The 24,621-nt window shown below is 37.8% G+C and overlaps 1 protein-coding gene across 1 annotated transcript in view; it reads right to left on the bottom strand.

The window, feature by feature from the left end:
- ARHGEF38 (Rho guanine nucleotide exchange factor 38) overlaps positions 1-24,621 on the bottom strand; it is a 120,069-nt gene that overhangs the window by 70,342 nt on the left and 25,106 nt on the right. The window contains exon 2 of the mRNA XM_019738889.3: positions 16,315-16,502. Coding sequence (XP_019594448.3) covers positions 16,315-16,502 — 188 coding nt within the window. The remainder of the gene's footprint in view (positions 1-16,314; positions 16,503-24,621) is intronic.

The raw sequence follows: 24,621 nt of genomic DNA, 5'->3' as shown, positions 1-24,621 counted from the left end.
CCATTATGGTGGAATGGAATACACAGTTTCATAATGGAACTGTCTTCTAGAAGGGGTGGATTCCACAATGTCATGGTGAAGCCCAGACGTATTCCCTAAGTTAGTTTGTTCCATTATTAATGTGGAAGCCTTGTAAGTCCAGTGATATGAAGAGTGTAACTGTCACAAGTAAGGTGAGAGTGGTAGGAAGTGGAAAATGTATTTTAAAAAACTGTAAGAGGTGGAAACCCAGCTGGTGATATTAAGAGAGGGAAGAACCAGGTCTTGTTTTATTTTTTTTATTTTGGCAACTGAGAAGGGGAACACTTGTGCGACAGAAATTGTAGCAAGTGGGAAAGAGGATGTTGGCAGAAGGCCCTGACAACTGCAGGGCTAGAATAATTATCTAATTACTATGGCATTGACTTCGTTGGCTTCTAGATTACAAAGCTTTTCAGAGTAAACTCGCCATTATTTCATCAGGTTTCACAGAACTACTGATTTGTATGTGTGAAAGCTCCTGCTGTGAAACTAGACTCTACACTACCTAATTGAGTCCATGAGTCCAACTACAAGTGGAATCAATATCACTACCAGACAGCAAGTCTTTTAATTAATCGTGTAGCTAAATGCCCAAGTTACCTGATAACTGCCCGGAAAGGATCCAGGCCAGGAGACATTAATGAGAACAGACCTATATCAGTGAAGATATGTCAACCCCCTTACAGACAGTAAGGCTGGGACTCTGAGACAGACATCTTAGCACAAGCAAGAGGAAGAGCAGAGCCAACAAAGGTGAGAAAGAGCAGAGCCAACAAAGGTGTGGTCAAATTTGAGAAGCTCCTGATGTCTCTGACAAAGAGTATTGAGAAGTCCATCCCAAACTTTTTTGACTAATAATAAAAAGATAAAATGCTTATATTGGTAGAGAGCTGACCAAGGGTCCCCGCTTTTGTTTCTCTTATCTGCCTTGACGCAGAAACAGGGAGAAAAGAAGTTACATGGTGAGCGTTGGAGGTGGTCTTCAGGTTTTTCAGGTTTGCTATCCTTTCCTAGTTAGAATTTTATACAGGACAGTTAGAATTTCAGAATTTCAGAGGATAAATAGTACCGCTAGAACTAGCCCTTCTGAGATGAAGATCCAGTATATGTTGTGATCCTTTAGAAGACATATATATGTCGAGTTATATTGTCAAAGCACAGGAGAAAGTAATTTGAAACCCCTTGGAGCGAGCTTTTAAGAAAAATACATAAACATTTTGTGCATCCAAATCAGCCAAAAAAAATATATATATATATATTTAAGGGCTTCTTCTGGCTCTGCACAATGACTGAGATAAACAGTTTTGTGCTTTGATCACTTGAGTACTTCTTGTCTGTATGAATGTGTGTGTGTGTGTGTGTGTGTGTGTGTGTGTGTGTGTACATATGTGTCTATTCATTCTTCTTGCATACTCAAACTCAGATCTCTTTAGTGTAAAAACCAACCGGTTAAAAACCAACCAACCAAACAAACAAAACTTTCAACGATATCAGTAGAACATCGCTTTCCTTCAGATCAATATCTGAAAGTAACTACTGATATTAGAAGTGACTTGCTCAACGTTCACCCATTCTTTTTCCACTTAGTAACACAATTGCAGAGTTCTGATATTCAGTAAAACAACCAAAGACTAGGAAAGTCCTGGACTCACTAAACATAATTTTGAAAAGTTAGGAGAGACTTTTGGAAAAACATTTTTTTGCTTGAGATGGTAAATGAAAGCCGAAAAGAGGAGTGAGACAAAAGTGTGGAAAAAAAATGTGGTGGGCAGGTATGTGATGGTAGCCCCTGTAAAGCAGGAATTACAGACAAAACCACATGACATAGAAGTTCATCTGGGTCATAAAATTGGAGCTTCTGAGGGGTTAGCCGTTCCACTACTGTCATTCCCACACCTTCTCCCTCAGGGAATCTCACTTATTTTGGCATTCTGATTAACACATCTAGATTACTCATGATTGCTTAAAATGTTCAGCGGTTTTCTATCCTAAATGCACAAAGTCAGTGCTCCTGGCACAAGGAGCTCCTGCGGGCTTGGCTCTGCACACCTATCCTGCGTATCTCCAGCAACTTGACGCTCCAGGCACACACCCTGCTATTGCATATCATGCTTCCTTTCTCAAGCTATCTCCTTGGAACCCAGTTATGATAGCAAAAACACAACAGAAGGTTAAAAATCACACATTTCCTGCCTCAATTTTACTTAGAGCATCAATTTCTTAGATATCGAATTCCAAAGTGAATATGAGATGGTTTACGTCATACACAGAATTTAGAAAAGCAAGTCTCAGTGAGCTGTTACAAAATCACCTATGTGGACCTCATGCCTAAGAAACCTAAAGGAGACTGTGGCAGTACGAAAGTGATGGCCAACCTGGGACCACCTTACATTGCCTCATGCTTGGGGTTAAAGGATGCATGGATATTTCCCATGGACCAGATGTGGACCCTGTAAAGGAGTGAACTGGTATGAATCACCTCTGATTCTCCCTTCAGGACTGAAGGGCAGAATATGGTAGTAAAGTCTAGAAGCTGAAGAAAGAGTTGTAAGCCACCAACTTGATCAAGTGACCTTCAGGAGAGAGTCCTCTCCCAGCCCCCCACCCCTCACCCTCACTGCCACCGTCACTGTCATGGAAATTTACACACACACTCACACACACACACACCAAGGAAGCATGCATATTACATTTGGAACGCCCAGAGAACGTACAACCATTCTATGATGGCACGAGTCCAAGTACACCTTTCCACTCCCTGACCTCACCTCTGGCCCATCCTCCTGGGAGTCAGAAGCTGGCAGTGAGCTGGTGTCTGGGGATGAGCAGGGGCAGCACCAGGGGAAAAAACAGGGAAAAGCCACTCACACTCCCTCCTCCCACTGCAAGTTTCCCAGTGAAGCAGGCCTGACCTGGGGGAGAACAGGTGCCAACGTCAGAGTTTAAATTAATATCTGGGAGCGATATTCTAATTTCTGAGCTGAGACTGTGTTTGTCTTAAGGTCTATTACATAAATATGAGAAAAAAGTCATGGGCCTCCAGAGTTTTCATCCAAAAGCAGGGCAGGATTTCCCCACCATGTGAACTTGAAAGGGTTGATGGGGGACAAATTAAAGTTGTATTTGACTAGACCACAAGTCATGCTTGTTCAGCATATACTGGTTATAACAACAATTACTGTTTTTTGAGTACTTCTGTGCCAGGAATTCAGCTAGATTTAAATATATATATATAAAAACATATATATAATATATATAAATAAATAATATAAATAAATATATAAATATAAATGCATATATATTTAAAATATATGTAAATAAATATATATATTTAAAATACATATATATAAAACTTCATTTATTCCTTGCAAAATACTATTTTATATCTACCGTATTTCCCTGAAAATAAGACTGGGTCTTATATTAATTTTTGCTCCAAAAGACACATTAGGGCTTATTTTCAGGGGATGTCTTACTTTTTCATGTACAACAATCTACACTTATTCATTTACAACAATCTTTATTTATTCATGTACAAAAATCTACATTTATTCAAATACAGTCATGTCATCTTCTTCTGGAACATCGTCATAACTCTCCAAACCCTGAATTCTTGGCTTGAATTTCTTGCGACTCCATTTCCTGTAGAACCATTGGTCCCAATATCTCATGTCCAGCAATAGAGCTCTCCTTCAATGAGCACTTCTTGTCCATGTAGCCTGGTCGTAGTGCATTAGCAACACACCTGTCAGTGATTTTATCCCATGAATTCTTCACCCAAGTCACAACCTCTTGCAGGCTAGGCTTCACAAAGTTTCCACGGTGATTTCTCTCCATTCTATTTTTAATGTAGTCATTGACTTCCATACACAAATTGTCCTTAAATGGCTTATTTATTGCAATATCGACTCTGGAGATAGGCAGTCATTCCTGCGGGAAGTGTTATTTGATCTATTCTTCTCTATGCAAGGAAGTTCTTCATGTCTTTAGCATTATGAGTGTTGGCTGAATCCCAGACTAGCAGACCTTTTTGGCCACCTCGCAAAATAAGTGGCAGCATTAAATCAACCCACCTCCTTATAACTGCTTGTGTGCACCAGGCTTTTTCGGTTTCAAGACCATAAATGCCTGAAACACATTCAACCTTATCTTTCTTGCCCTTAGTGATGATTAGAGGTGGGGCTTTCTTTCCATCCAGATGAATTGCCAAAATACAGGTAACACATGCACTTCCGTAACCAGTAGAGGGAATGTAGATTGACGAGGTGCCCCTCTGATCAATTTTCGTTTGAGATCCTTGGCCCATAAACACTGCAGTTTCATCCATAGCAATCATGTTGGAGAGTTGATATTTAGAAAAGTTGATGCCATCAACAAAGGAGTTGAAAGCAAGTGCACGTTTAATAACTTCAGTATCTTTCAGCTTGACTAGTGTTGTCGATCTTGGAGACAATTCATATCGCCGAAGGAAGCCATCCAGCCAGTGTTGTGATGCTTTGAATCCTTCTGGGGATATTTCTAACTGTGGTGCCATTGCAAGGGCAAATGCTTGAATATCAGCCCTGTGCACAACCAAAGCCTTTGCTCTCCTGTCAGCAGTCCATTCACAGATGATGTCTTACAGCTCAGGAAATAATGGTTGCCAACCTGAACACTTGCGCTTCTTAGCATTTCCCTTGTCCATCTGTTGACTGAAATTATCATACTCTGCTCGCCATTTTTGGACCATCTGGAGATCCAACTTCTTCTCTTTGCAGAAAGCCCTAAGATTCTTGCCCCGGGAATCCTCCACGATTCCTTTCTTTTACTCGATGGAATAGCACTTTCTTTTTGCACTCATCTTGTCTGGGGGTCAAAATATTCCCTTTAAATTTACCATTAAATCAAGTGTTAATTGAAGATTTACGACACAGGAGTGGCAACAAAAATGATGACAGTTAAGAATTATGGTCCACACAAAAGCGACGAAAAATTGAAGGCACCAAAATTTAGAAAACATTTCTTTATTTCACATGAGTGCATTAAGTATGTCCATTATAACACACAATGTATTGAATTATGAAGATTCAGATTAGACACAACCACAGCCATTCTTTATCAGTGAGCACATTCATGCATTGTTTCTGTACTCCGAACGGTCATTCGGCAGTAAGTCTCAAGTTCATCTGTTTACATAGGCGTTTACCTCTCATCCAAAGGCACCAGCTTGGGTATTTACAAATAATTATAATTTATATTACCATTTATTTTAAATATTAATGTCAATAATATTATTTATTTGTACTTAATTATATATTAATATTATTATTTTATAATTCAATACATCTGTCGTGTGTTGCAATGGAGGTACTAAATGCGTCCGTCTGGCTGATGATCTTAATGGGGGCTTATTTGGGGGTAGGGTTTATATTACGAGCATCCTGAAAAATCATGCTAGGGCTTATTTTCCAGTTAGGTTTTATTTTCGGGGAAATACGGTATTTCTTCCACTGAATAAACCAAAGCTCAGAGAAGTTAAAAGATTTGTCCAAAGTCACACATTTGTGAGTCACAGAGCCAAAGACAAGCATAGGGCTGCTTGACACACTGTTCCAGAGTAACTACTACACCAGGTTGCCTCTCTGCTTTGATGGACTTAATTGGAGTGGTCCCTCAGTACTCAGGCAAGACGCAGCTTCTCCAGGAAGCCTTCTATGAGCACCCAGGCACAACTAAGCTACTCTGCTCCTGGGGTAAGCAGCATACACCTCTACCAAGGTATTTAATTCATCTACGTGCTGCGGTCTCCCACTTGACTGTAAACTCTTGAGGCCAGTACCTTGTTGTATTCATCTCTCTGTCTTTAGCACTTAGGTCTTAGCGCCCATGTTAATAAAACCACAAGAAAGATAACTGAGAAGAAAAGGCAAGTTAATTTATATCAGGATAGGTATTCATGTGGGGTTCACTGCACTAAAAAGCACAGTGGATAAACCTACAGACTTTAGAATATGGCTACTTGGTTTTAAATCCCATTTCTGCCACATCCTAGCTGTGTGATTTCGGGCAAGTTACTTATCTTTGTCATGGGTTTCTCATCAGTTAAGTAGGAATCCTTAAACCTATTTCGTGAGTTGGTGTAAGGATTACATGAACCAATATAAATAAGTTGTTTAGAATAGTGTGCGGCACATAATAAGACTAAATGGTTAAAACCAAACTGCTAGCTGAAACAAGCAGTCCCCAAACTAAACAAATGTTCATTTATGTGTGAAATGATTGAGTAATTGCTCATAAACTAATCATGGGTCTGCAAGAGTTTTCCTCCAGAGGCAGAACAGGATTTCCACACTACGAAGTTTATTTACACTCTTCGTAGCATTACACTGCAGTCCAAATCCTGAGACCCACACAGAACAGAAAGGAAGCAAGAGTGAGTGTTGATTTTAGGAATGAGAGCCAGTCCCTGTAACATTTTAAAATTGCTTGTAACCTCTCACTTCTTTTCCCTTTGAATAACTACCTCTTTGTTAAGAACCCAAGGTGCCCAGCCCAGTGTCCTTAAGTCACCTGAGTTCCAGAAGAGACTCAAAATTCAGGAGAGTCTGGATTTCACGGGGTATACCCAGAATGATGGACACAACTGTGAGCCCTGGAGAGGGGGCAGGTCACTGGGCATCCCATGTATTAACGGTGCAACCAAATTCCATACTCTAAACCTCAAGGTCACCGAAAGCTGGCTCCTCTGTCTCCCTGACTTCAGATACCTATAGTTTAACCACACGATCTCCAATATGCAGTAAGTCTTTTTTGGATACTCCATGAAACTGTCCAGTCACACTTTGTGCTTCTGAAAAAGCTTCTAAACTCATCTTCAATCCCTATTCCCCAAACTAGCTTACCTAATACTTTCAGTTTTCCAAAAACATAAGTTTAATGGGGTTTACAACACAATGATAAACTCCTCTCCTTTAAAACATTCATTTCCCCCCATTTGAATGGGCCCTGTGTTGTCTTTCTTTCTTTCTCTGTCTTATTTCCCCCATTTTTTTACTGTTGCTCCAAGGGATCATCTCCCAAATAATTGACTTGCTCTAAAATTCTTTCATCTGGATCTGCTTACAACCCAGTGTAAGAAAGAGTGAGGTGGTCAAGGAATGTTTAACTGAGTAGAGGCTTGAAGGAGGTGAAGGAGCAAGCTGTGAAATTATCTTAGGGAAGAACAGTCAAGGCAAAGAAAACAGCAAGAGCAAAGGGCTTGAAACAGTAGTGCCCCTGGCTTGTTCACGGAGCACTAAGAAGACCAGAATGCAGAAATAGGTGAGGTCAGAGAGCATAGGGGACCAGATCATGCTGGACCACATAGATCATCCTAACAGCATTAGCTTTTTATCAGAGTGAGGTGAGAAGCTGCTGAAGCATTTTAAATAGAAATGGGACATGATCTGACTGGTGTTTTAAAAGAGTTACTCTGGCTGCTTGGTTGGGACAAGGATGGAAGAAGAGAAATAGGCCATGAGGTAAGTGTCATAACCTGAGTGGTTATTCATGGGTTCTTGAATCAAAGTGGAAGTAGTGGAGGAGGTGAGCAGCGGTCCACTTCTGAATCAATTGTGAAGACAGAGCTAGTAGAATTTGCTGATAGATTGGATATAGTGTTTAAGAGAAAGAGAACAGTCGAGGATAACTCCAGGGTTTTTTGCCCAAGCAACTGGAAAAATGGAGCTGCCATTGACTGAAGTGAGAAACACTGCAAAGGGGGCACATTTTAAAGGGAAAAATTAGGAGGTCAGTTTTGGACATGTTACAGTTGAAATGCCTTGTAGACATTCAAATAGGGATTTGAACGGGGAGTTGGGTATAAACAAAGCAAGACTTCAGGGACAATGTCTCAGCTGGAGATAAAATTTTGGCCACCATCAGTATGCGGATAGGATCTAAAGGCATGAAACCAGATCAGATTTCAACAGAGGGAAAGCAGACAAAAGCGAGAAGAGGACCACAGAACGAGCCCTGCCTGATCTACTTCTGTGTTTAGAGATAAGGGTCAACCAATGAAGGTTGGAGTGAAAAGAAGCCGTTGGAGTTATAGGGGGAATCAGATGTATGTGGAGTCAGAGGGGTAGTAAATTAGGGGTGGGGGGTTATCACTTTGTGAGGGGTATTAAATGGCTAACTGGTACATTGTTTTGTTCATCTGAAATTTAAAAAAAAATAACTCAAAATAGATCGCAGACCTAAATGTAAAATACAAAACTGTGACAACTCCTAGAAGATAACATAGGAAAAAACATAGATGACCTTGGGTATGACAATGACTTTTTAGATACAACACCAAAAACATGATCCTTTAAATAAATAATTGATAATCTGGACTTCATTAAAAGTAAAAAAACTTCTGCTCTATGAAAGACAATATCAAGAGAATGATAATACAAGGCACAGACTAGGAGACAATGTTTGCAAAAGATATATCTGATAAAGGACTCTTATCCAAATAATACAAATAACTCTTAAAATTCAACAATAAGAACATACATGGGCTAAATGGGCCAAAGACCTTAACAGACACCTCACTAAATAAGCTATACAGATGGCAAATAAGCACATGAAAAGATGCTCCACATGAAATGTCATCAGGGAAATGCGAATTAAAACAACAATGAGATACCATTACACCTATTAGAATGTCCAAAATGTGGAACTGGCAACACCAAATGCTGGTGAGGATGTGGAGTAATGAGAATTCTCATTGTACCATTTTGCAATCCCAACAGCCACTGAGGAAGACAGTTTGACAGCTTCTTACAGAACCAAACATATTCTTATCATATTATCCAGCAAATGTGCTCCTTGGGTTTTTACCCAAATGAAACAAAAACTTAAATCCACAGAATGCTACAAATGGATGTTTATAATAGCTTTATTCATAATTGCCAGAATTTGGAAGCAACCATGATGTCTTTCAGTGGGCAAAAGGATAAATAAACTGTAACACATCCAGACAACGGAGTATTATTCAACTAAAAGGAAATGATCTATCAAGGCATGAAAAGACAGAGCAAGTGCTTATTACTAAGTGAAGAAAGCCAACCTGAGAAGTCTACACATCGTGATTCTAACTACATGACATTCTGGAAAAGATAAACTCTGGTGACAGTAAAAGGACCAGTGGCAGCCAGGGGTTAGCAGGAAGCAGGAATGAATAGGTGGAGCACAAAAGGATTTTTAGGGCTGTGAAACTGCACTGTATGATACCATAATAATGGATTCATGTTATTATGCATTTGTCAAAGCCCATGGAAGGAACAATACCAAGAGTGAACATATGGAATTTGGGTGATGATGATGTGATGTGTCATCGTAGGTTCATCAACTGTAACAAACTTAGCACTCTGGTGGGGATGCTATACATGGTTGAGGTCAAATCTCTGTACCTTCTCCCTCAACTTTGCTGTGAACCTAAAAGTGCTTTAAAAAATAGGGTTTTTTTTTTGTTTTGTTTTGTTTTTGGAGTAACTGGGTGATAGGGGGAAAAATGAGACAGGAAAAAATTTCATGGTTGTCTATCAAGTAAAATGAATGACTATTATTTTTGGCAACAGTAAATCTTTTAGTGAAGTTAACAGCTAGAGAAGACATTTTTGACAAGTTAACAGCTAGAGAAGACACTTGAAAATTCATGACAGAAGATATTTGCTTACCTATGTTTTCTTCTATTTGTTATTCATGCAAAGTTTTAATAAATAGCTTTGAGAAAGAGAATTTATATCTATCAATGAAAGCTGGGTATATTTTAATAATTACTAGATGAAATATTTGGCTTGATTATTTTATCATAACTGTAATTCTGTCCTTTGTTTGATGAGAGTACCAAAATTTTATTACACTTCATGTCTGAATTTCTCTTATGGAGAAGTGGAATTCTGAGAGCTGGGCTGGGAACAGATTCAGACAGAAATGAGGTAAATCTCAGAGAGTGCATCCAAGGAGCAAAACTCAAACTGAGAGCTAAGCCAGCACTCCAGCGGGCTGCTGCACAGCACCTGTGCACTAACTATTGGGAGTGCGGTTCACATACAGAGGTAGCCAGGGGAGGGATACTGAGATAGAACCCAACTTTGAGGGTCAAGACAGACACTGGGGACTATCAACCGGAGCCTTGGAAGGGAGGGCAGGAAATGGAGGCTTGAGAGATTCCCAGAAGTTGTGCTGAAGCTGCAATCCCTTTAGATAGGACAATGGGCTTGCTCTGGTGAAGAGGGAGCTATATGAAACATAGCAAACTCCAAAGGGATATAAAAATTATTCACTGAATTAAAATGTACTAACTATAGTTTAAAATTCATAGGGCATCACCTGGGCCATGGCCATCTTTGTCTAATATGTAAATTGTCACTGCAATACAGTATTTGAACAATATTTTCATTATTATAATGCATTTACGTCCCCTTCCTCCCTGTCTCCTTTCAGAGATGCTTCGGTCTATATTGTTCTCTCTGGGCTTGGTGAGAGCTCTCCTCACTGTAATCTTGGGAATTGTGGAACCCTCCACAAACTTCTCTACCTGGGTTGACATAACAGTTTAGGCTACAGCAACTCCACCTGGGCAGGGGACAAGGGCAGAAAGCTGAATGACCTGTGCCCTGTGGTCCCTTCTCTCTCCGCCCCTTTGAAAAAGGGATTTGTCCTCCCTATTTCCTTCTCTTTCATGTTCCCCTATGCACAGCCATGCTTCACACATTCTGGACCCTGAAGGAGAAGTTTGGTAGGATGTCAATACAGTGTGCTGTATGTCACATATGTCACTTAAAACAATTCCTCAATAAATAAAAGAAAATATTTTCCATTTAATTTAATATTTGTTATTTTTAGTTAAAAATAAAAAATGTAAATATATTCTTCAGGGAGATGACGTATCCATAATGATATGTATAGTATGATTCCAACTTTTCAAAATATTTGGTTATATCTGTATATGCCTAGGCAATAAACCAAAATATTTACAGTGCTTATTTCTAAGTGGTAGAGCTCATGATTATTTTCTTTATATGCTATTTCTTATGAAATTTATGCACAAAGTGGTTGCCATATAGCGTATCTGAATTTTAACAAAAAATCTCTATTGAGTTCTTGCCAATACAAAGTTATAGATTAATTTTGTCCTTTTCCAGAAAGCACATAATTTCAAGAATAATATACACAGACCAAACATGAGCAAATCCAAAATAAACACACATAATTTTCTTATTATATAAATAAAAATCTACCAAATGTACATTCAAACATATATGCTTATAAATAGAATATACTTTGAAGGGTAGAAAGAAGCTGGTAATGTTGTTTGCCTCTAGAGAAAGAAATTGGGCAACTATAAGACACTATCATCTCTGGAGATCTTTAGTACTTGTGTGTTATCTGAATTTATAAATTAAAAAAATAATTATAAAAAAAAGAAAAAAAAACATGAATTTAAATTCCTCTAACTACTCTTTTCAATTAACTTTTGGACTTTTTCTTACACAGAAAACCCTTTTCCATTGTTAGGTTAGATTGCTCTCATTTTTGTTTATTTTGACCTGCTGCCCAAAACATAGTCTCTCCTATTGCCCTGTTTGGAAAATAAATAACTAGAACCTGTTTTCCCACTAAATGTTTCAACACCGAATGTTGTGGAAAACTTTTGCCTTCTTTGCAAAAACCTCTCACAATGCTGCTATTAAAGAAGATGTAACTGCTGAGTTTGACCCTGCTTTCAGTTATGTGAAGGTTTGTTTCTAAAAAAACCTTGAAGTTCAGATTAAGGTTTGTAACAGAACAGCTATCAGTCAAGGGCTGGGCGTAGACATTCATTTGTACACTGATATTCATTCATGTAAGTTCACTCAGATAAGTACTTTTCTCAGTTTTCAACTTTGTTCTTCTAATTTTCACTTTCATAAACTGACTTGTTTCTTCTGGGAGTGAAAAGCCATGAATCAGATGCATAGAGAGACAATGTGCAGGCAATCAATAGAGCAAGATAGTCTTCTCAGCACCAGAACAGACAGGCACCGAGAAGAGGCATGGATCAGATGACTTCCCCAAATTTCTTCCAGCCCAACCGATACATGTGAAATATTTACTTATGTTGTCTCAGGTTTAGCTAAGCATGGTTTGCACATTGTTCCCAGAGTTACATGAAAACTATATGTGTTAATTTATAAAGTTTGACACTAACTTATGATAGGTGGCTTGTGTGCAAAGATCATGGTACTTAAACAGTTAGGAGGGAAGTGAGGACATGAAGGAGCTAATGAACATTAAAAAGGTGGCGTCAGTTAACTACCTCAGCACTCATGTAAATGTTTATAAGAGTCATAGGAGTTCCTGAGCTTTTGTTTACTTAACCAAAGGTTAACAGCATTAAGAAGTGGGGAAAAAAGAGGAGGTGACATGAGAACTCTGAGAAACCTTAAAACGATTGTTATTACAACATTAGTGGAGGGGACAAATAGATTACTAATTCTGCAATGAGGAAGACAGAGAGTGTTGGAAGATAACCAAACAAAGAGAAGTGCCAGATATTAAAAATCAACAAGCTATAAACAATCCTAATAGACTAGCAAGGGAAATATGAGTTTGAATTCTGAGAACTGTAATTCAAAGCATTGGGAGCAAAAGTTAAACATGCCGAACAAAGAAAAGTACATGCCCTCAAAATGGAAACGTTTTATTTTACATGGTCTGAAACACCAATTCTGAGAATTGCTTATAAGAGTTACTAGGAAGCAAAAAATAATAAAAACAACAAAAGCAAAAATACACACAAAAATTACAGAGCATATATAAAAGTACAGCTCAGCAATGGCATTTACCGTGTTTTCCCGAAAATAAGACTAAGTCTTATATTAATTTTTGCTCCAAAAGACACATTACGGCTTATGTTCAGAGGATGTCATCCTGAAAAATCATGCTAGGGCTTATTTTCCGCTTAGGTCTTATTTTGGGGGAAACATGGTATATCAATGGGGCCAGTTAACTCACCAGATGGTTTAAAATTGAAAACATTTTTGTACTGAATAAACTTCTTACTCTGTTTAATGCAAAATTAGATTATGAATTGAAAGAAATTTTCCTATATATTCAATCTTTTTTATACTGATCATTAAGTCATCACGGGGATAGATTTTTGATAAATTGTGCTTATTTTGAAACATGTCTTAGTCACATATGCTTTTATATATATTAAATATTGTATATTCAACTTAGAAAGAGCATAAATAGAGAATACAGACAATTCTTTTTTTAAAAAAATAGCAGATAATGAAGATAAGAATGACTTAATAGGGAGGGTAACATCAATTGTGCAGGAGAGAGAAAGGATACTGACAGGAATGAAATCCTTGAGTAAGCCTGAGAGAATGGAATCCACTGCGTTCAGAGACAAGTTATCTTTAATTAGAAGCAGGAACCCTTATTAGCCAGGATACAGGGGTAGAAATGCAGGGAGATTGGCAGGTTTGGTGTTGAGAGTATGTGCGTCTTCTAATTGTGTCTATTTTCTCGATGAAATGATGGGTAAAGACATTAGCTGAGAGTTAAGGGAGAACAGGGAGTGTTTGAGGTGTGAGGAAAAAGAAGATGTGAAGGAGTCCCTTCAGAGACATTACTGGGGACCCCACTTAAAGAAAATGGTCATGAATTTTAAAAGAGATCGGTTCAGTCTCATGGGTAAAGGTGTAAAAGAAGGCAGAAACTTGAACTTCATCAAGGGTAGGTTTTTTTTCAGGCTTGTACACAGAAAGAGAGAGAAAGGGGAGTTGAATTCATCTTCAAGGGGTGACTACAATGAAGGGTCCGTGGAAACTAAACCAGGTGTGGGCTTGATGAACAGTGAAAAGGTGTTGGTGGGGCCAATAGTGTGGAGGTCCTGATGGCATCAAAATATTGTCGGAGATAGGCTACCAGTGGGAGTGTGCTGAAAGAGAGAGCATGAGGATTAGAGAACAGTAAACCTGAAATTCTGATTTTGCAAAGGTGAAGTTATTGGTAATGGCAGTTCTGGGCATGGCCCTGGAGTGAATGGTTGAGATGAGTTTGAGGAAATAAACAAGGCAAGGAACTGAGTGAAAGGCCCAGAGATTGCACGGATTATTTGCCTGAATATTGAAATCGACTAAAATTGATGTCAGAATTGGGGGTTGGGGGAGGAAGACAGAAGATATGGAGACAGTGGGATAGGTTTGAAAGTCTTCAAATATAAGTGACTGGTAGGATTGCACCATAAGGGAGGGTGGATAGTATAGAGTCTGATGCCATGTGCACTTAAAAATCAATATTTTAAGAGGTATGAAAATGAACACTTTGTTGATGTCCATTAATATCTGCCGGAATGGAAGTTACCTCAGATGCAGCTGGTTTATATTAAGTGAAAGAAAACACACCAAAAATGTTTTTATATACTTAGCAATGAAAATAGAGAGCAAGTTTTTATCATGACCATGAATGTTATTCCTACTGTTATAGAATAAGAAATTTCCAGATTCAGGAAGTTGCCAGTTACCTTCTAACTTGAGAACTGTGAGAGGACTGGGTGAGAATACTAATGAAATGTTTGCAATGGAACCTGACAAATAATAAGTACCTAATAAAAAGTTGTGAGGGAGTAAAACTAAAGATGACTTTCTATGAAGGAGAAATTCCTAGCCTGCTTTGTCACTTTCCTTTATACATTATCTTAAATCAGAAAACTGCTTTTATATCAAGGATCACCTTGATCTACACTGGTTTTCCACTATTTGTAGGCCAGATACCTTTTCTAACATTTCGGAGAAGAATCTTGTGTTAAGAAATATAAACTGTTTCTGGATGTTGTAAGTACTGGGGGAAAGATTTAATAATTCATGTTGGGACAATAGATTAGCAGTATTTTTATAATCATGGGTACACATTAAGGTGCCAAACCCAGAATCCGTAAAATTGGCTATATTTGATCACCTAAATGTGGCAAAAACAAATGAATAAACCTTAAACAAGGTTTTAACTTTTTAACCTTAAACAAGATTAGAAAGCAAAAGACAGAGAAAAAATTAGTTGCAACTTGTGGACTGGAAAATGAATATCCCTAACAAAAAAGAAGTTTGATAAAACAATAAGAAAAACACAAACCATAATTCTTTAAAAAGGCAAAAGACATGATTATGACTAGGGATTGAAAAGAATAGAAATGGCTAATGAATATACTATAAGAAGATATTTGTCAGAAGAATCAAAGGACTTGGTATTCATTGTTTATAAAGTCAACAATGCCCAGCTATAGAGAGGAGGCAGCATCAGCCCTCATAAGCACTGTTCATGGGAATGAAAATTAGAACAGGATCGACTTTTTGGTTGCCAGTTGGCAGTTTTTATCAAAATCCTAAATATTATAAAGTACCCTAAGCCCTTTGACTTAGCAATTCTACATCTAGGAATTTATTCTCAGGAGATAAGGTGGCCCAAAACGTAAGTGTGTCTTAGCATTAGCAATAGTAGAAAAACATTAAAAAATGTTAGTAGTCATTAAAAGATACAGCCAACCGATTGCTGAATCATGTGTAGTTTTGATAACATTTATGTAAAAATGTGTGTGTGTGTGTGTGTGTGTGTGTGTACACAAATATATGAATCAAACATCCTTTACCTTTACTCTAATTCCCTGCAAGGAATTCCCTGAAAAGACCTTGATTAAAAAGGAGGAGAATGATTAACTTATAAACAGTTCAAGTTTTGTCTGGGGTCAGCCATGCCAAAGAGAAAAGCTTTACCTTACATTCAAGTTAATTTCTATGTTGAATTTTACTTCAACATTGATAGTCATAAGTTTAATTGAGCTAAATAGTGATAACTTTAATTGAGCTCTCAATGTAATGGAAAAAAAAGCTCACATATTTCTCTCTTCTGAATCCTTGATCATCTTTGAACCAAGTTAAATGCTTTGTTCCTAAACTGCTGAAAACCCATTGTTTACGTTTTGTTAGCAGTTCCAGAAGAATCCAAGAAACACAGAAATTTCCAAGTGGCAAAAACTAGGAATTTCCTTTCCCCCATATTTTAGAACAGTTTCCTTGGCCCAACAAAGGGACGCTGGGTGTTGCTCTGCTGACCCAAGAAATATGAGTCTGATGATGCCTTGTGCCAACCCAAACCCGGACCCAGGGAAAAAGGCCCATCACACCCTCACTTCTACAGATGCTGCCACTGATACACTTTGGAGCTTTGATCTCATGGAGCTGTGATCCTATTTAGGATATTTTGTGTGTGTGTGGGGGGGGAGCTCAAAGTTGCACTTACCTGTTTATTTCTCAAGGGCTGAACCACTTCCTTAATGCACAGCTCTAGATCATTGAGATAGTCCTTTTCCGTCTGTATCAACTCTTTGATGATTTTCGAACGCTTTGCCATCATTCTCTGCATCTGATGCTCCTCCTCTTGAGTTAAGGACTCAGACGCAGAACAGCCAGCTTGTGGTGTCATCTTTTCTGTTCAGTGAAAACATGTACATTATGAGGCATTCTGCTGAGGTTTCTCTTTTTTAAATTTTTATTTATGTTTTACGATTTTTATTAATATATATAGCTAACATATGTACAACGTTGTCAGTTTCAGGTGTACAGCACACTTGTTCAACATTTACATACCTAAAGAAGTGATCCCCGTAAGTCCAGCAACCATCTGACACGGTACCATGTTATCACAATATTATTGTATTGACTATATTCCGCATGCTCTATATTACATCCCCATGACTTATTTGTTTTATACCTGAAATTTGAACCTCTTATTCCTCTTCACCTATTACCCTCCTTTTAAAATTTTTCAATTATAGTTGACATTCAATATTATTTTATATTAATTTCAGGTGTACAACATAGTGTTTAGACATTTATATAATTTAAGAAATGATCCACCTGACTAGCCTGGTACTCACCTAGCACTATATATAGTTCTTATCATATCATTGACTATACACCCTATTCATTACTTTACATCCCCATGGCTATTTTGTAACTACCAATTTGTACTTCTTAATCTCTTCTCTTTTTCACCCTGCCCTCAACCCCCTCCCATCTATCACCTGAGAAATCTAGTACCCATCTGACACCACATATAGTTATTACAATACTATTAACTATATTCCTTACGCTGTACTCTATATCCCCATAATCACTGCATAACAACCAGTTTGTACTTCTTAATCCCTTCCCATTTTCACCCACTCCTTCAAACCCCCTCCCATCTGACAACCATCAAAATTTTCTCTATCTATGAGTATGTTTCTGCTTTGTTTGTTTGTTTTGATCTTTAAATTCCACCTATAAGTGAAATCACATTTCATCTGTCTTTCTCTGACATACTCCACTCAACACAATACCCACAGGTCCGTCCATGCTGGCACAGATGACAAGAAACCATTCCCTTTCCTGGCCGAACAGTATTCCACTGTACATATGTACCACCTCCTCTTTCTCCATTCATCCATCGATGGACACCCAGGCTACCTCCACATCCTGGCCATTGTAAGTCATGCTGCAATGAACAGATGCATGCTCACATCCCCTCGAAGTAGTGTTTTGGGTTTCTTCAGATCAATACTCTAAGTCCATCCATGCTGTCACAAATGGCAAGATTTTATTCCTTTTTATGGCTGGGTAATATTCCATTGCTTTTTATCCATTCATCTTTTTTATCCACTCATCTATCAATGGACATCTAGATTGCTTCCAAAGCTTGGCTATTGTAAATAATGCTTCAGTGAACATAGGGGTGCATATATCTTTTCTAATCAGTGTTTTGGATTTCTTCAGATAAATACCCGAAATAGGAATTGCTGGGTCATAAGATAGTTCTATTTTTAATTTTTTGAGGAAACTACATACTGTTTTCCATAATGGCTGCATCAATTTGCAATCCCACCAACAGTGCACAAGGGTTCCTCTTTTTCCACATCCTCTCCAACACTTATTCTTTGTTGAGTTTTTGATAATAGCCATTCTGACAGGTGTGAGGTGATATTTCCCTGTGGTTTTGATTTGTGTTCCCCTGATGATTAATGATGTTGAGTATCTTTTCATGTCTGTTGACCATCTGTATGCCTTCTTTGGGGAAGTGTCTGCTCAGGTCCTCTGCCCATTTTTAATCAGATTGTTTACATTGTTGATATTGATATGTATGAGTTATTTATATATTTTGTATTTTAAATGCTTATTGGATAAACCATTTGCAAATATCTTCTCCCATTCAGTAGATTATCTTTTCATTTTGTTGATCGTTTCCATTATGGTGCAAAAGCTTTTTGGTTTGATGTAGTCTATTTGTTTATTTTTTATTTTGCTGCCTTTGCCCTGGGAGGCATAGCCAAAAAAGTACTGGAAGACTTATGTCAAAGAGTTTACTGCCTATGTTTACTTCTAAAAGGTTTCAGGTCTTACACTTTAGTCTTTAATCCATTTTGAGTTTAATTTTGTATATGGTATAATAAGGGGTCTAGTTTCATTCTTTTTTGCATGTATCTTGGCTATATTTACTTCTAAATCAAGAGATTTTTAATTAGTAAATGACACACCTTCCAATTTTGTTTGTTCCTATTACTAAAATTAATTGCCCTCATTCTCAGTGTATAATACATAGAATTTAATGAAATGAGAAACAATTGCTCATGATTGGGATTTTTCTTTCAATTCACAATCAGAATCTATAAGGAATGAGGTAGTGGTGGATTAAATAAATTTCAACTAAGATTTTTTATGGCTCATCTTCAGTACTATGCATATCTTGTTATCTCAAAATTCTTGAACTGTCAAACAGAAAATTTTAATTAAAAAAATACAGACCTGAAAAGATGTTGAGACAAACAGGAAGCCTCATATGTAGCCAAAGTTTTATATAAAGTATAACATAAGAAAGCTAAATATTTCAAGGATGAGTTTCCCACAGCAACGTAAAATTTTGGAAGCCACAAACTAGGTCACAGATGAGATCAGAGTGGTGATAGATAGCAGGGCAGTGTGTGTGTGTGTGTGTGTGTGTGTGTGTGTGTGTGAGTGTGTGTGTAAATGAATTTACTTCAAGCTTAAAGTCATCAGAAACTTAATTTACATCTTAGTCTCTGCAGTTGCAGAAGTAATTTGATTTTCTTCAAAGCTAATATGATTTTAGTAACTGATATGTGAGACATCTTCAGTGCTGACACCACTTCCTGAGAATGTAGAGCTTTACTAAAGGGCTTATAAAGAGTCTGTACAGAAAAAAAGAAAAATGAGTGCACTGGTCACAATGTATAGAAATGAAAATAGAGAGGATATTTTCTTGGTTGACTCAAGAAACAAAGCTAAGAAAACTGGAGAAATGTTATAGTAGAGGAGTTAATAATTCAACGCAAAAGGACTCCCTAAGAATGCGAAGAGTCACTCCAACCATTGTGAGCATTCCTCTCTTGTTGGCCCACTAATTTCAGGAGTTCAGGCAGAAGTGCAGTAACTTATGACCCGTCAATTATACTTCTGGGTATTTATTGAAGAAATCCCAAACACTAATTCAAACAGATAGATTCATCCCTATGTTCACTGCAGTACTACTTACAACAGCCAAATATGGAAGCAACCCAAGTGCCCATCAATAGGTGAATGGATAAAAAAGAAGTGATACATATATAAATGGAATATTACTTGGCCACAAAAGGAATTAAATCTTACCATTTGCAGCAATATGTATGTACCTAGAAGGTATGATGCTAAGTGAAATAAGTCAGATGGAGAAAGACAAATACCACATGATCTCACCTATATGTGGAATCTAAAGAACAAAATAAATGAACAGATAAAACAGAAACAGACTTATGGATACAGATAACAAACTGATGGTTGACAGAGGGGAGAGGGATTGAGGAGCTGGGGGGAAAAGGTGAAGGGATTAAGAAATACAAATTGGTAGTTACAAAATAGTCACAGGAATGTGAAATACAGCATAGAATGTTGCAACAACTATGTATAGTGTCAGGGGGATATTAGATTAATGAGGGAATCAGCGCATAAACTATATCTAAATATCTAACTGCTGTGCTGTACACCTGAAACTAACATAAAATAATATTAAATATCAACTGTAACTGAAAAAAATATTATTTAAAACAAACAAATAAATATTAGTTATGGACACAGGAATAATAAGGTTTCTTTCTCTATTTTCTTGAAATTCTCCACCATCTAGGGCAAACAAGTACCATTATTTTATAATTATCTACCTTTCAAGAATACATGACTCTTAAGGGGATGGACAGCGTGTTCAGATAGGAGAGGAAGGAGAAAAAATAGGCAGCACTGATCTCAGAGGTAAGTCAGAACAAAACTGGGGTTTGGAATCCTGAGCAGCTTTGCTGGGTTGGGTGTATGTATGGTGAATTTTAGAGAGATGAAAAGCCACCAAATGTAAGAGAGTAGTCAGGGAGGACTGAGAACAATCTCCTTTGATAACTCAGGTGTTGCTTAGAATTTGTGTATACTCTTTCTGCTTTATTTCTGTTGCTATTGCTGCTGTTATTTGGGGGTAGATGTTAAAGAGAAGTGATTGCTTTATTTTTTCAAATTATAAAATAATATATATTTCCTTAAATAATAAAATAATGTATATTGCAATGCATATATTGTAGGGTTAATTGTCTGGACTTTGGACCAGATTTCCTGGGTTCAAACTCCACATCTAACATTTATTAGATGTGACCTTAGACAAATTATTTATTTCTTCACATATCAATTTCCTTATCTACGCATTAAGGGTAACATTAGTAAAAGTGTATAAAGTGGTTGTGAAGATAATATGAATCAATGTTTGCTAAACACAGCAGTGCCTAGCAGTACAGTAGATATTATGTAAATGTTTGCTATTTTATTAGATGCAATTCCTATTTATTAGCTATTATACAATTTTCTCTGTATTATTAGCTGTATCTAGTTTAGTGTATAATCCTCCCAAAATAATTCCATACACCTACAAACATACATACAACAGTTAGTCTTATTTGTTTTTTTTAATAATGGGCTTGTATACATATTCTTCTGCAAGTGCTTTTTCAACTGCAACAGTGCATAGTGAGTGTCTTTTTGTAAATATATATAATCTTTATTCTTTATAATAACAGTATAGTTGTCAGACACTGCTATTTGCCTTCCCCATATCTGTTCTCCCATTTGTTTTTTGAAAATTAAACCCTGAATAGATAAAAATTCTTATTTCTTAGATTCTTTTACAGCCTATGGATCACTTATAGCCAATGAGATGTAAGAGGTGAATCTCTGAGAGGTGTTTCCAGGAGTTTGTGAAAAGGAAAACTAGGCTAGGATGTCCCTTCTTCCACCCTCTTTCCCCCATGGTTCTTGCCTTCTTTTTCCTGCCTTGAATGTGGATGGGAGGTCTGGAGGTGCAGTAGCCACACTGGGACCCTGAAGCGATAGCCACAGGGATTCAGACCTGCACACAGTGGGTGGCAGTGTGGAACGATGTAAAGAACTTCCCTATTCTTAGACTTCTTGCATGAGATATATAAATTTCTATGTGTGAAGCTGCGTGTTTCTGTTGGTTTTAGGAAAGTACATTCCTATCTGATAGGGATTTTAGTATCTGGAAATTCGAGTGCTGTAAATTATACTGCTTAAAATGTGAAAATGGTAGTAGGGAAGGAAAGATAGCAGGAGATCATTTTGTAATCTCGAGAGTTGGTGACCATTATTATCCAATGGCAAAATATTTGGTAAATCTATATTCCTGCATATAGTCATATAATTCAGGGAAAGGATAGAAAAAAATCAAAATATTGGCATGCACTGATTATTTCTTGCCACTTTCAGAAAAATCATACAAATGAGAGCTAATCTCAGACCACTGCTAGTCAAGTCAATCCATAAGGAGATTTAGAAGAAAACACCAAAAAAAGATGTTCGGCTGGTGGCCTACAATCTAAATAGGCCACAACTAGATTGAAAAATGCCAATTACTTCCATCCTCAAAGTGAAGTACAGGTAATAGCTTTAATAGGAGATAAGACTGGTGCCTCAGGCTTTCCTTTTCCAACCACAGATAAATTTGAGGGAGGTATTGGAAAGCTGACTAGCGTCCATTAGGCAACGGCCACTCTGCTAACACCAAATCCTGCCTACTTGTGCCTCAGCCATTTTTCTGACTCTTGGATCTCTGCTAATCTCTTCTTGCACTTCTGCTTGGATAGACTTCTGGGCTTTGAAAAAAATCTCTAGACATCAGTGGTTCTCATATCTGGACATTAGTGATCACACTGATTTACCTTTCCAATATTGATATGCTTTCTCTGGTTTCTGCAATCTGCATTCTTGCCCACTGTAGTAGGCAGAATGAAACTCCTCTTAGGATGTCTATGTTTTAATCCCCAGAACTATGTTGCTGATGCAATTAAAGTTGCACACTTAAAGATGGGGAGATTGTCCTGGATAATCCAGGTGGACCCAGTCTAATTAATCAGGCTTTACAAGCAGAAGAGGAAAGCAGAAATCACAGAAGAGGTGAAATGTGAGAAGAACTCAACCCACCATTACTGGCTTTGAAGATGGAAAAAGGGGCTAAGAGCCAGGGAACACGGGCAGCCTTTGGAAGCTGAGGACAGCCTTTGGCTGACAGCCAGCAAGGAAATAAGTTCCAACAACCCGAAAGAGCAAAGAATGGATTCTCCCTTTGAATCTCCAAACAGCAGCACAATTCTACTGACACTTTGATTTTCAGCCTGTGAGATGATAAGCAGACAGCCAGCCAAGCCTTCTGGACTCCTGATTTATGGGAACTGTGAGCTAATAATACATTTATGTTACTTTAAACCACTAAATTTGTTGTTATTTCTTACAGCAGCAGTAGGAAACTACTATTTCCACACATGCTAAAGGTCACGGCCACCATGTGTAGACTGCCTTCCTTAAGAACATGGAATTACATGCTTGTAAGATTCCTGCTACCTTTCATCATTCCTCAGCAAATCTTCCTGAACTACTAATCCAAGGTGGCCTGGGCACAATAGCTTGATTTTAGGTTATGACACTAACATGAAGAGATTGTCAGTTGGAGTTTTTCTTCCAATATAGTTTTTTGCCATTGGTCAATGTGTTGGTCTCCAGGACAGGTCAGAAAAATCACACTTGGAAGATAGGATTGGACAAAATACTTCAATTTTATAAACAATACACCAGATAGTTCTTGTAGTCTGATGCTTTATTGTCTTGTATTCAGTTTAATAGTTTTCCAAAGCAGCCACACAAGAGCTCGAGTGGCATTGGGGCCGAAAGCCATGGCAATGACAACAGGAAGTGAAGAAATAAACCACTGTGAAAGAAATGCATGCCATTCCAGGTATATTTCACAAATCATAAAAGAGAAATCTCAACATGCCTAATAGAGATCCAGAGACGTTTGAAAAACACCAGGTAAAGCATATTTTAAATATTTTAAATGAGCCTTCAAAATGTGTAAGAAATTCTCTGAGGGCCGGAGCACACTGAATGCAGTCCAGGGAATTAAGAAAAGCTGAAACCACCAAATACTCTGGATGCATCTACAGATACTGATGGACTAGGAGGATATGAATTTGTGTGCCAATGATGAGGTGACAGAACATGGTAGAAATGCGATCTGGGCAAGGTCGCTAAGCATCAAGAGACCTGATTAGAGAAAGAAGAGCCTAAAGCCAGGAGCAGAAAAGGAAATGCACCCAGGAAAAGGTGAGCTAGTAAAAATGATGCTCCAAAGAGAGCGACATAATAAGAATTATCTGTCTCAGCCATAGCTCTGGGTCAAGGTAGAAAAAGAAGCGGGGGAAGGAAGGGTGGGTGGCTAATAATAATTGAGAGACACTGATTGGCTCTCATATGGGTTTGAAACCTAGATTCAATAAACATTTAACAAATAATATGAGCTTGAAAGTGTTGTAGGAGCTGGGGAGAAAGCAGTTTTAAAAACATCAAAAACAAATCCCCTTCCTCATGGAGCTTAAATTCTAGTGGGGGAAGAAGGACATAAATAAATCAAATGTTTTTAGTATACAAACAGATGATAAGGCCTGGAGAAAAATAAAGCAGTGAAGGTTCCTAGAAAGGGCTCAAAAGATGTCATGGAAGGTCTCAAGTTAAGCAAAGACATGAAAGGTGAAAGTCACAAACGTATCTGGGAGATGTAGTTTTCAGCAAAGCAACCAGCTGGTGGAAAGCTTCAAGGAGAGAATGTGTGTGGTCTGTTCAAGAATCAGGAAGGAGGCCAGTGTGGCCTGAGGTGGGAGGGCCAGCGTAGGAGAGGAGATGAAGGAATTGGAGGAGTAGGCAGCTTGGAAGAGATTATGGTGCTTTATTAGTATTTTAAACATTTAAGCATGTTTGTAGTGTTGCAGGAAAGGTAAAGGCATTGATGAAATTTAAATGTTTATAAATTAAGAGTACATGCTAAAATTTCAAGACCAACCTTAAAAATCATAGAAATAGTATGTAAATTTTCAAAACTAGTAGAGGCAAAAATGTAATGGGGCGGGGGGGGGGGGGGGAGGTGCAATCCAGAAGAAGAAAAGAGAAAACAGAGGAACAAATAAATATAAGGTAA

This window comes from Rhinolophus sinicus, chromosome 1 (assembly GCF_057876585.1).
Source record: "Rhinolophus sinicus isolate RSI-liver-muscle chromosome 1, RSI-T2T, whole genome shotgun sequence".
NCBI classification, from domain to species: Eukaryota; Metazoa; Chordata; class Mammalia; order Chiroptera; family Rhinolophidae; genus Rhinolophus; species Rhinolophus sinicus.
The sequence above is the reverse complement of the archived record's forward strand: the minus strand, read 5'-3'. Positions and strand labels throughout refer to the sequence as shown.